Source organism: Panulirus ornatus, chromosome 35, assembly GCF_036320965.1.
Source record: "Panulirus ornatus isolate Po-2019 chromosome 35, ASM3632096v1, whole genome shotgun sequence".
Classification (NCBI taxonomy): Eukaryota; Metazoa; Arthropoda; class Malacostraca; order Decapoda; family Palinuridae; genus Panulirus; species Panulirus ornatus.
Genome location: NC_092258.1, coordinates 2,269,626 through 2,283,455, shown reverse-complemented (window position 1 = coordinate 2,283,455; position 13,830 = coordinate 2,269,626). Strand labels below are relative to the sequence as shown.

Sequence of the window (13,830 nt, the reverse complement as noted above, 5' to 3'; positions counted from 1 at the left end):
TAAACCCCCCAGAAAAGTTTAGGACAGCACTCAACTGCTGCAGATAACACCATTAATGATGATAGGGGAGAAAGAATGCTACTCATGTATATGTTTGCCATAGAAGGTTTCTTGGAGGGGCAGGAGTGGGAGGCTAGATATCCTTCTCTCCACTATTATTACTCTCCAAAAGTGGGAGCTAAGTGAAGATATTTTTTCTAAGGCCCAGTTGTCTGTTTCTTATGCAACCTCACTAATGGCAAACAAGTTAAAAATAGAGAACATTAGCCACAACTGTCATATGCCATGGAGCTTGTGAACTTTTAAGGACCTCTGTAGCAGCAATTATTGTCAATTGTAAATATGCATGTTAATCTGTAGTTGAAGGAAAACATGGTCTGAGCAGAGCACCTAGTTTAAAACTTGCTGTCTATAAAAGTAGCTGCTCCATTAAATTCCAAGAACTCCTTTGTTTAAGTTTTTATTCTTGCATTTTTTTTATCATAATCATCATTTGAAGTTGTACTATTTGATAATACTGTTTTCTTATGACCTTTAGATTTTTTCAAGGAATTATTATTTGATATTAACTTGTTTCACTATATGTAAACATTCATTTTGCCCTTTAGGAGGCATGTTATAGAAAAACAAATTTTTACTTTATATTGATAACTGACAAAAAAAAATCTGACTAGCTGATAATGATCATGAGGAGAAGCTATTGCAAATTGCTGCATTTTCATGTTAAGAAATTTTTCATTGTTTTCATTTGAACTTGCTGTAGATTGAGACCATGCCTAATGCAGATGGGTAATAAGTTTGAAAAATATTTTCAAGTAAGTCCAAGTAATTTTACATTATTCAAGTTTCTTCATTTAGATTGCAAAGTTAGTTTCTTAAATCAATTCAGATTTTCTGTTGTGTTTGCCTGCTTCAGATTTATTGGAAGTGTCCCATGTGTTTTTTCTAAGGCAGGGATTGTTTTCAGTGTGAAAGGAATAGGTCTGCAGGTATGGAGGGAGTGTTGTAGTCTACTATTGTTAGTGTTATAGTCTACTGTTGTAAGTTCAGGGGTAAAGATTAAAAGTGGAAACACTAAATCTGGCATCTGCATTGCTGGATACAGATACCAGATCTTCGGAGATGTGTTTGAAGAGGCTGTGCGAATAGGTCTTCCTGCAGTACAGACACAGCATCCAGGTTTCTACTATCAACAAGCAGCTCAGTATGCCGTCTTAAGAAGGAAGACAGCACTTCAGGTTTGCAAGGTAAGCAGTCATCTATCTGTCAATTATTTCTGATGCTCCTTTTCCCCAGGGAACTCCCTCAAGGGGGTGGTTACAGTAAAGGATTCTCCATAACTGGTGAACTCCAGTGCCTCTTCTTAGCCTTTATAGCACCTCACCCCTACCAGGCTGCTGGCATAGGGCACTTCTAGTGCAGTGTTTCCAAAGGCTCCTACCTGATGTTTCTACCAACTACTACTACCTAACGTAAACAGTTAGTGTAACAAATCTTATTTTGGTCAGCTCATGTAATGAGTAATTCATCCATTATCACTCATGTTACCAAATAAAGCACTGGGATCCATGTTCTTTCTATTCAGACACACATTCAAACCATTGTGTTTCATACCCATGCTGCACCTCATCACCATAAATTTGTTTGCATTAACTCAGCTTTCTACTTTCACACACACTTGCAGACTCTGTCACCAGCTTTTGCAGATTCTTTCTGGAGTTCTCCCATCAGTGTGTTGTCATTTGCAAATGACATACGATTCACCTCCCATGCCCTGCAACCCCCAACATACTATAGGTCCATCCCTACTGTAAGACCCTTGCATTTCACTTCCTCACCCCCCTACCCCCAATTTATAAACAGATTAAGTGACCATGGTAGCATCACACGTTTTTGAAGGTGACTCACCTTCACTGAGAACCACTCACGCTTCTCCCTGTCCATTGCACATGCCCTTTAGACTAAGTTCATGAAAAGCTATTTAGCTTATCAGTTTGCCTCTCTCACTTCTCAGCTTGAACCCCTTTCTTTTCACCACAGTATTCCTCTCTTTTATAAATGATTCTTTTTTCTTTAGCTTTCAAAGAGTTAGTTAGGCTTTCAGGTTGCACAGCACCTGTGAGGCTCTTACATTCACAGATTGGGCATGAGCATTTGTTCCTCAGGGATCTATCAGAAGATATCACCTTCTTTCCTTCCTCGGTTAGATCATGGCACTGTAGTATTTACTTATAGATTTTTTCCTAGAATGATGGATGACACTTTTTATTTCCCCATCATGTTTGAGCACTCGTTTGGCATTTGTCCTTTTGATTGATGCATTTTTGTGAAAAACAGTAGATAAGTAATTTAAAATTTCCTGTGATCTCCCTAATGTACATTAGAATTAGCTTTTTCAGGAATTTCTCACAAGATGTGATATCACTAGTATTAGACTTATTATAGGGATGGAGTAAGCTAGAAGTCTTCTGTGGACAGTTAGTTAGGTACATGCTTCATTCCTTTCACACCTAGAGCATGGATCTCTTTACTTGCTTGTTTTTCCTGGCTTGCAGTATTTTCCTTTTTAATGGGCAGGTCAATTATCACTTGAAGAACAGATTACTACGTTTTATTTTTCCCATCAGATCTAACCTTGATTTTGGCACCTATGCTTGTGATTGGAGGCTTTTCATAAAAGCATGTGAGAAATAGCTAAGAGTTTGTACCAACTTCACTGATCTATAAAAAAGAACCTGTTCAAATGCTGTCCCTTAGGATGTGACAGCTCCAGTCTCAGACTTGCTAGAGGGATGGAACAAGCTCGAATTCTATGGACAGCGTCCCTGGCGGCCAGGCAAACACTCCCTTGAACCTCCAGAGCAGCAGAGAGAAGCAGAGGGTATAAAGGTTAGTTTTGCAGTTAATTTTATAGTACCTGAAGTGTTGTGGAAGTTTTTTAATGATGATTCTCTGGTATCTTGATCATCATTTGGTAAGTAGGTCTTTCTCCCATAGAAATTGAAATTACTGTTGTCAAAAACTCACACACACACACACACACACACACACACACACACACACACACACACACACACACACACACAAAGTTTGACTAAGTAGGTTTATGTTTCAGAAATGTAGGGAGCAAAGGGTAGGGGGAGACCAGGAATGACATATATAGAACCAGTTCTTTGTCTTTGATCATATTCCAACAGTGCATTTTTCTCTCATCATCATTGCTCAGGATCATTATGGTTGTACTGCTTTCATTTGTCACTTCCATTTTTTTATTATCAGCTCACTTTGTTGGTTTGCATTAGGCCTCTGTTAGTCTCAGAAATTCTAGAGAAATTCAAGTAATTGTGTGTAGTATACCTGGCTTTTGAAAATGCACGTGGTAAGATTAATAGGAATTGACTTTAGAAGTTCTATTATTATATTATTATTATACTTGATCGCTGTTTCCCCGCATGAGCAAGGTAGCGCCAGGAAACAGATGAAGAAAGAACTGTCCACTCATGTACACACATATATACATTCATGAACATAAACATACATATACATATCAGCACATACATATATACCAAAATATACATACACATACATATGCATATATACACGTGTACATATTCATGCTTGCTTTCATCCATTCCCTGTGCCACCCCACCCCACAGGAAACAGCATTACCAACCCCAGCATCAGGGAGGTTGCACCAGGCAATAGATGAAGAAAGGCCACATTCACCCACACTCATTCTCTAAGTGTCGTGTGTAATGCACCGAAACCACAGCTCCCAATCCACATCCAGGCTTACACACCTTTCCATGGTTTATCCCAGATGCCTTACTTGCCCTGGTTCAGTCCATTGACAGCACATCAACCCCAGGATAGCACATCATTCTAATTCACTCTATTCCATGCATGCCTTTCACACTCTAGCTTATTCGGGCCCTGATTGCTCAAAATTTTTTTCACTCCATCCTTCCACCTCCAATTTGGTCCTCTGCTCCTCCTTGTTCCCTTCACCTCTATGTCAACATTTCCTCATTCATTCTCTCGATATGTCCCTCTTCTGCTCTCTCAACTGTACTCTTTTTATTATCACACATCTCTCTTACCCTTTCATTACTTGCTCAATCAAACTACCTCAGACCACATACTGTCCTCAAACATTTCCTTTTCAACACATCCACCCTTCTCCACACGACCCTGTCTATATCCCATGCCTCGCAACCATTTAATATTGTTGGAACTATTACACCTGATCCACTACTTAGTATCCCTGTGACTTATGACCATCTGTACATACTACCAGAAAGAAATATAAATTAAGAAATAAAAATGATGAAATACGAACTAAAAAATCTTAAATAAAAGGTAAAAGGAAACTTAAGAATCTTATGATAAAGCTGTATAATGAAAAACAAGATAATCATGATAGAAATTGAGCAGGATAAGAGAATACTGTACAGGTGTGCATGCATCCAACTTACGTCCATTTCAAGATCCTACCGGTTGGTCAGAGCAGAAGTTGGGGCGGTGGTGTAATCATTCAAACACCCATTTTTGCTCTCTGAGATAAGGTTGTCTCTTTCCACACATTTTTCATTGCTCCCAGAGTCTTCGCCTTCTCCCTACCATTTTGCCAAAAGGCAAGGCAAGTGCATGCCATTCACTGCCGAAAAGAGTAGAGTTTGGAAGAATGAGTTGTGTGAGTTAAGTGTTTTCAAGTGTTATTTGTGACAAGGAGAGACTGTTTGTTTGTGGACAGATTGCTAGCAGTCCACAAGTGATAGAAGCAGAAAGAAAAGATAGCTACCTGGGTCAAAGGGGTGCAACTTGACAATCACTGAAACTGCCAGCTCACTACACAGCCATCAATGACCATCCCTCTACCCTGGCAGGTAGTACCAGTTTTATGCCTTCCTGGTCAATGGCTGCCTACAAACAAATTATTACATTTTGTTTAATGTTTGACAAATAGCAAACACTGAATTTTTCCTTTATTGTAAAGTATTTTCTTTACCATTATAGGAGGTCCAGTATCATGAACTAAAAGAAGTAAACCATTCCAACACCATCATTCCATTGTTTTCATCGGCAATAAGTCAGTTTAAGAAATACAGATGTCCACGCATAAAGCGACACCTGATGGTCCAGATGGCAGAAGAATATCACCAAGCCAGTGATTCTTCTAAGGCTCTTACGTAAGACTTGCCTTTCATATGTTGCTTTTACTTTGGTATTCAAAACCTTTCAGAACTTGTTTTTCAGCACACAGGTTTTCAGTCACAATTAATAAAGGTAAGGTGGTACTGTATGTAAATTTTCAATCTTGTCATAAGTGGAACCAGATTATTGAAGTTCCTTTGACAGAGTATTATAAAATATTATTGAGAATGAGAATCATTTTGGTTCCTTCAGATGTCTCTACAGAGGATGGGCTCTTGAAGAGTACTACCTTAGTCTTTGTTTAACCTACAAATTGGCAAGAAATATTGGTAATTTCAGCACCTATGTCCATAAATGCATGCAAATACAAAACTTTCTGAATAGGTAATGCCTCAAGAACTTCCTTGCTCCATTTTCAGTTGCATGTTTGTTTTGCATGCTTCTGGAAAACTACAAGGGACATTTTCACTAGCCATTTACAATAGATCATTTTTATATCTTTTATGAAGTACAGTATAATTATTTTCTTTTCTAAACTACAAATTTTTAGGGAATATCTAAAGAATTGCATCTATACTACTGTATGCAGTGTCTTATCTAAGTCAGTGCCTTTACTGAGTCATTCTCAGTATAGATTTTGACAAGATTTTATCGTTGTGCTTCTTAAAGATGATGCACTTTCATTCCCTTCTTGAGTTTCTTCAACTTTTCCACTTTCTTATGTTTTTCATACTTGTTTGCTGTCTCTCACATCATGAGGTAGCACTAAGAACAGATGAAGAATACCCTTATTTCCTCACATTCATGCTTTAACAGTCTAGTATAATGCACTGAAACTAGAGCCCCCTATCCATAGCCAAGCCCCAAAGGTCTTTCTATGGTTTTCCCTGAGCACTTCACATGCCCTGGTTCAGGCTGTTGACAGCATTCCACCCCTAGTATACCATGTCACTCTAAATCACATCATCCCATGCATGCCTTGAACTCTCTTGCATGTTCAGCCCCAGTAATCAAAACACTCTTTCGCTCCATCTTTCCAACTCCTATTCAATCACCCTCTTCTTTTTGTTCTTCCCTTAACTGACACATACAGCTTCTCCTCACTCATCCTCTCAGTATGTCCACATCATTTCAGCACACCCTCGTCAGATCTCTTAGACATACTCTTCTCACTACTATGTTTCTCTCTCTCTCTCTCCCCATCATTTCTTTCTCAGTCAAATCTCCCCACACTACTTATTGTTCCAGGCATTTTATTTTTAAGCTGAAGCCTACGCCTAATATCCATACAACACTATCAAGACTATTGTACCATCATGCATACTCCTCTGTGCTCTTGAAGACAGTAACCTCTCTATCCACACACTCATCAGTGCACCTTCACCCTCCTATGGTTTTCTTCAGCTCTCATGTTCCATCGGCTGTCATATCCACTCCTATGTATCTAAAGAGCATCATTTCCTCCAAGTTCTCCTTCAAGCACAATCCAGCCTACCTGTCTCTTACCCCTGCTAAACTTGACCTTACTTTTATTCACATTAACTCTTAAATTTCCTCTTTCATGCACTCTTCCATGCTTGGACACCATCCTTTGCAGTTTCAAATTTGAGTGTGTCACCAGTGTATGTCAGCAGCAAAAAACAATTGATATGCCTCCCAGGCTCCCTCAACCCTAACAGACTGCTGATCCACCCTTTTCTGTAAGTCCTACATCTACCTTCCTGACCACCACATTCTTAAACAGAATAGATAGCCATGGGGACATTGCACACACCCTTTCCCCAGACTCACTTTCACCTGAAAGTTGGTATTTTTCCTGCACCATGCAGATTGCTGAACCATGTGATGTGGGACTACCGAAGTGAAAAGTGGTGGAGTCTTCTTTCTTCGGCATCCACTTTAGCCCTTCAGTGTGCCTACAATACTGCTGCCATCACAGAATATTTTGGCCTTGCACTTGAGTTAATGGGTACAAGACTAACTGTATCAGCAGATGAGAAGAAAAGGGTTCATGACAACCTTATTAGATTGCTTAATGTAAGTATTTGTAAGTATTTGATGTATGTAGTGGTTTTATGATTTTCCCTCATGTGATGAGTCATTTTGCAAAATCTTATAGTTTCATCACATCATATCGACATTAGATAAAGTTAGTAGAAATTGACTGTGATCAAGTCCCTGTGTGTGTGTGACTCAACCATTTATTTGTTTTCATGACTAATTTTCATCACACAAGGTCAGTTGATACTGATAAGTTGCTATCTCTTTTTTTTCCTTTTTTTGTGTGTGTGTGTGTGCTCATCTACTTTGTGTACTTAACTTCATCCCTGCTTACAAGTATGAAGTACATATAAGCATGTGCTTTTTGTGGGAGTAGATTTTACAGAATTGGGATTTCCATCCCTGCAGGCAGATTAAAAGGTGAAGGACATGCAATTCCTAAAGGAAGACTTGCTGCCTTGGTACCATTTTTCTTTTAGATTTTCAAAATCTGTGACCGCATATTCATTCACTTTGATGAGTATTTTTTTTTCCTTTTGATCAGGGTTTAGCACAAAGTTTGTCATTCGGCTGTAAGAGTAATATTCAGGCATTTTGATTATTTTCATAAAATTAGAATTGGTAAATTAAAGGCAGTAAGTAATTACGTGTTTTATTCAGCCTTTCAGTGTTACTGGACTCCATAAGCCCAGAATTACACTGTGAACGAAAATCACCTTTGGCAAGGTTGTATCACTGGGAGTGCAGTTTTATCAAAGAAATTCTTACTCCAAAAGAATCATTATTTTCCTGTTGCTGGAAGTAGTGCAGCCTTGGGCAGCAGGCGAATTTAGAAAGGGCCTGGTTAACACCAGGACTCTTTTACAGAAATTGGTTTTGGGTAATTATGAATAAAGATGACTTATTTTTCATTACCCCAGGGCCACCAGGAAAAGGTCCTGCCATTACTCAGTTCCTCTTTTCCTGGTAGATAGGTATTCATTGGTAGGCAGCCACGGACCAGACGGGTATATTACTGGTATTACCCACCTGGGTATGGGGAGGATCAGTGACAGCTATGTAGTGAGTCAGCACTTCAGTGGTTGTCAAGTTGCTCTCCTTTGACCTAAGTTGCTGTCTTTACCTTTTACCTCATCCATACATGGCCTGCAGACTTTCTGTTCACGAACATGCAATCTCCGTGACACATGTAACATTTGACAAACTCTTAACCCACATAACTCATTCTTCCAGACTAGATTTTCTGCAGTGTGTACTATATGCTAGCCTTGCCTTTTGGTAAAATGGTAGGAGCAGTAGATAGAACTGGTAGGTAGGGACATAATTGATAGAACTGATAGGTAGGAACATTAGCTGGGAGAATTAGAAGTAGTAGGTTGAATCATTAGATAAACACATTAGGTGATAGTAGTTGGTGGGAACATTGGATAGGGACCTCTGCAAACACTGCACTAGAGTTGCCCTCAGCCTGCTAAGGATGAGGTACTAAAGACTAAGAATTGACACTGGAGTTCACCAGTTATGGAGACTTTTGCCATGGCCACTCCCTCAAGAGAGGTTTGAAAGGGAACAAGTGTCAGAGATATAAATAGATAGATAAATAGATCTTTTCCCGGAGGTATTGCAGCCCAAGGCTGCAATACATTCTTTAGCAAGGACAGGATAAAGTGCTTTGAATTGAGAGGTCCTTTGATGAGGCTATGCTCTATTTTGTCAGTTGACAATGATACAGCCTCATCAAAGGTTACTTTTCATTTACAATGTAACCTGAAGCAGACAGAGCCCAGTCACACTACTAAGTTTATGAAAAGTAATTATTATGATGCGAAAATGTTTAAAAATGTAGTTAGTAGTTGGTAGGCAGCCATCGACTAGGAAAGTATATTACCAATATACTACCCACTTGAGTATTGGGAGGGTAATGATGGCTGTGCAGTGCGTCATTACTTCAGTAGTTGTCAGGTTGCACTCCAACCCTATTAGTTGTCTTTTCTTTCTGCCTCACCTGCATGTGGACTTCTGGCATTCTGTCTGCAAACATACAATCTCTCCTTGTCATACATAGCACTTGACAACACTTATGCTTACAACTCATCTTTGCAACTCTAGATCTTCCTGCAGTGAGTGCTTGCCCAGCCTTTTGGCAAAATGGTAGGAGCAGTAGATGGAAGTAGTAGGTAGAGACATTAGACTGGAGCTTTAGGTAAAAGTAGTGGGTAGAAACATTTAGGTGGGAACATTAGGTAGAGGTAGTAGGCTGAAACATTAGGTACAATCAGTCATTAAGTTAGAGCCTCTGGAAATACTGCACTTGAGTTGTACTTTGCCCATGGCCAGTTGAGGATGAGGCACTGAAGGCTAAAATGAGGCACTGGAGTTCACTCGTTATGGAGATTTTATTGCCATGACCACCCCGCTGAGGGAGTTGTAAATGGAAATTGGCATCTGAGATATAGACAATATAGATATAGATATAGAATAACTGATTTAATATATCAACTGGTGAGAGAGTTTTGAAATAGAAGAGTTAAAGAAGATGATTTATCATTGTCTACCTTTAGTATTCTAGAGTAGATTTCAGAAGCTCAATATCTGTTTTGAAAATTTCCTTTCTGCCTCTTCATTTACGGTTACCATTTCCTTCACAAAGAATCCGTTACGATGATGGTTCAGTGCACGAAAGAAAAATCATTTTTGAAACACCAAAGGTATCAAATGTACAAGTGGCTTTATGCATTGCCAGGCATTACCGAACTCTGCTTGTTTGTGGTTAAACAGCAAGTGAAAAGTCACCTTCAGCAAAGTTGTATCATCAGAGTTCAATCTCATTATAGAACTTTTCACTCCAAAGTATCCCATCTTACCATGCAACTGATTAGAGTGCTGCCTTGAAGCTGCAGGTGTATGTGAAGGAGTCCTAGGGTTATATAATGGTAATGTCATATGCATTGCCATTTCATTGAAGAGTTCCAGGAACATAATTTGCAATCTCTCATTGTTTCCCATTGCTTAAGAATGTGGTTTTCCTGCATGTTCATAGTAGCATATATCATATAAATATTCATTTGCAGCCTCCATTCATGTCACATGAATAGCAAATCATGATCAAGTGAATGGAGAAGAGAAGCATAATAAGAGAATAAAAATTTTTTTTTCCTGTGGTGCTTGCTGTCTTTATTTGAGTAATTCGTTTGGATTGTCCCTTGATTAGATTTTCTATTGCTTTCTGCTGATTAAATGTCAATTTTTTTAGTAGATGGTTGTTGTATCTTTTTACGTCCAATTTTGCCTTTTAAAATAAAATGTCTTGGTCTTTCCGGATTCAAAAAGAGAGTCATGGGTTACAATTACAGCTTCTGAGACAAAGGTTTGCTTTCATATTTAGAACATATATCTTTAGCTTTCTCCTGAATTTTCTAATACTCTTGTATTATCTTTACTCAGGGACATGCCCCTGAACCAGAGCCCAAAACATCCCCAGAAGTTATTGCTGTAGCAACAGAAGCATGGTCAGGTCTGTTGGGAGGCCAAATAGCACCCATCACTGTAGACATGACAACATTGGTACCATGCCTGGAGGTCCGAGCATCTTTTGCACAGAGTCGGTTCCATGTTGATCAGGAAGTGGGCATAACAGTCAGGATCAGGTGATTGTAATCTTATTTATACTTAAGGTCTGATTTTTAGGCATGGTATGATGGCTACTATGACTACCCATGAGTTTGTCTTTATCTATCCACTTGCAATAGGGAGTAATATTATGGTTTATGTGATGCTTATGAATGAATATATGTATTCTTTTCATTTCCTCAAAGAGAGTAAAAAAGACCACAGGGTAAATGGTATTCATCACATTGCAATTCAACAGATTCCACCAAAGAATTGCTTTCTTCATCTTCCCATGCTATCAGAAAATGCTATTAATCCTGGAAAAAGTCAGAAACTTTGAAATCTCAGTAAACCAGATTTGATGAGATCATTTACTCAGGATTACAGCATTTTTCATTTGATGGAATGAACTGAAAAGGGAAATTGAGAACCTTATAATACATTGCAGCAATACTCACTATCACACAGTACCATCCCACCTCTTAACCACAGGACCACATTAACACTTAAAAGATGGGTTCCTAGAAGTGCAAAACTCCCTCTTCATACAGTACAGATAGGTAATTACAAATAGATAATTACTTTGAGGTCATAGGGTGGCAGTAGAATGGAGAGAGAGAGAAAAGAAAATAGACATACAAGAACTAAGATTGAGAGAGGAGAGAATTGACAAAATTAATGAAGAACAAGGCTTTGATTCCACTCTCATTAATGGAGAGGTGGAGGAAGAACTACCCCAGATATTTGAGTAGTGCTCCTTAGTAGAGCAAGTAAGACTTCTATAGATAAGAAATAGTTGCTACAAGAAAAATGATTTCTACAGTACAGTACAACACAACACCACCAGCTGTATGGAAGTAGACTTTGTGTAGTTGATTAAATGTGAGATTTCCAGGATAGAGTGGAGGGTATGATTACTCTTTGCCCAAAACGTTTATGGTATTAAGAAGTTGAATTATGGTGTTTTCTAGAAAGAAATGTACTCTAGAAGAAACTGCATTAGCACTTTTAGATATAATCAGTGTAAGAAAGAAAAGGAAGGAGTATCAGAAGAAGGGGAGGCAAAGTGAGCTGAAATGTGTGTGAAGTGGATCATCAGCATAAGAGTGAGTAGCTTTGGAAATTGAAGAAAGATCATTCATGGAGAGGAAAAACAGAGTAGACAGTAGGACAGAACCCCAAAGAGCACCACTATTGAAAGGATAAGAGGGAAAAATTGCGCCATCAGTGACTACTGCTCTGGAATGGCCAGAGAGGGGGGCTAAGCATTAGGAACCAGAGAGAAACAAAGAATCATAACTGAAACTTTAGAAAACAAAGACTTATGCTACACCCTTTCAAGTGCTTTTGAGATGTCAAGGCCCATGATCTAGAGGTGAAACATAGCAGAGATTAGCAGTTCATCTAGCTTTGCAAAATCCATGTTGGTGATCAGAAGAAATGCAATTGTGTTTGAGAAAGTAGGGCAATATTTTTTCATTGTATTACAGATGGCACATGCCAAACCTGTGTAATATTTCATGTTGTTTAGGAATTGCTGATCGAGCTTTTGTATTTGTTATTAAATGACATTTAGATTTGCACCTTCATTTCCTTGCAGTGTTTTGCACCATGTAGTTGAGTTGCCAGTTCAGAATCTTGTCAATTTTTTTTTTTTTTTTTTTTTTTTTTTTTTGCCGCTGTCTCCCGCGTTTGCGAGGTAGCGCAAGGAAACAGACGAAAGAAATGGCCCAACCCACCCCCATACACATGTATATACATACATCCACACACGCAACTATACATACCTACACAGCTTTCCATGGTTTACCCCAGACGCTTCACATGCCCTGATTCAATCCACTGACAGCACGTCAACCCCGGTATACCACATCGCGCCAATTCACTCTATTCCTTGCCCTCCTTTCACCCTCCTGCATGTTCAGGCCCCGATCACACAAAATCTTTTTCACTCCATCTTTCCACCTCCAATTTGGTCTCCCTCTTCTCCTCGTTCCCTCCACCTCCGACACTTTAATTTCTGTGATATGTAGAAATTTTCTTTCCAAAACTGCAAAGTAAGCCATGCACACAGGAATGATACGGAAGTTATTCAAGAAAAAATTGAATATGTGACGTCATATTTTTGATGCATATTGTCAAGCTTTAACCAAGTTGAAGTATAAGTATTGCACCTTCGATGCTTTGCAGTATTGTTTATTCTGTTGATAGAGAAGCATTCCTTTGAATAAGTTCATGTAGTTGGAAAATGAGTAACATAAGCTTTTTGCCATATGTAACAAAGTAAAATGTAATTTATATGAAAAGACTTATTTTGTTACAATAAAAGTACGTTGCAAAAATTATTCATAACAAGTACTGAAAATTATATTCGCTAATAGAGAAAAGTATTTCAGTACTGCTTGCTTACAGCAGGTACCCATATACAAACTAAACCTAAAGGGAGAGATGAAGAAGTGAGTTGACTGTTAGCTGTATGTCATGCCTAGAACATAAAGAAGGCCCATATGTTACCACATATAAAGCTTAAGTATAGGCCCACATGCTTTAGACTACACTATAGAGGCTTATTTATTAGTGTAAGAAGATAGAAAATTTACATTGTCCCATATAGAATTGCTATCCATCACTGTTTAACTGCATATGTACCTTGGTGATAGAGAGATTTAGATACAAGTAGAGTCTTTCCCAGAAATCTTCAGCTTGTTAGTTTAGTGCTTAAATATATCACAGCTCACATTTATCATGATTTACTCATTTTTAAAAATTTTCAGGAACACTTACCTGTCAAGTATATCCTTGAGCTCTTTGAGTGTGGGCACCAATTCCCTTTCTTACAATGATCGGCTCTTAGAGACAAGATCAGAAAAACTTGTCCTTCCTTCTGGCAAAGTGACAGAGATACACCTCAGTTTTGTTCCTCAAATGGAAGATGTGGGAAAGAAAGTTAAAGTGAGTATATAATGAGAATTTTCAGGAATATGTATAAATTCATATTTAAAACCTAATGACTGCTGAAATTAAGTTGAAGTCATATGGGGAAAGACATATGTAGAAGCATTGACA

The 13,830-nt window shown here is 38.5% G+C and overlaps 1 protein-coding gene across 2 annotated transcripts in view; it reads left to right on the top strand.

Moving 5' to 3' along the window:
- The window catches only part of gry (trafficking protein particle complex subunit 11 gry), a 115,309-nt gene that overhangs the window by 80,984 nt on the left and 20,495 nt on the right, over positions 1-13,830 (top strand). For both annotated transcript variants that reach the window (XM_071682873.1, XM_071682872.1), the window contains exons 8-13: positions 1,106-1,247; positions 2,758-2,889; positions 5,017-5,189; positions 6,984-7,191; positions 10,600-10,802; positions 13,539-13,716. In XM_071682873.1, the coding sequence (XP_071538974.1) occupies positions 1,106-1,247; positions 2,758-2,889; positions 5,017-5,189; positions 6,984-7,191; positions 10,600-10,802; positions 13,539-13,716 (1,036 nt within the window). The remainder of the gene's footprint in view (positions 1-1,105; positions 1,248-2,757; positions 2,890-5,016; positions 5,190-6,983; positions 7,192-10,599; positions 10,803-13,538; positions 13,717-13,830) is intronic.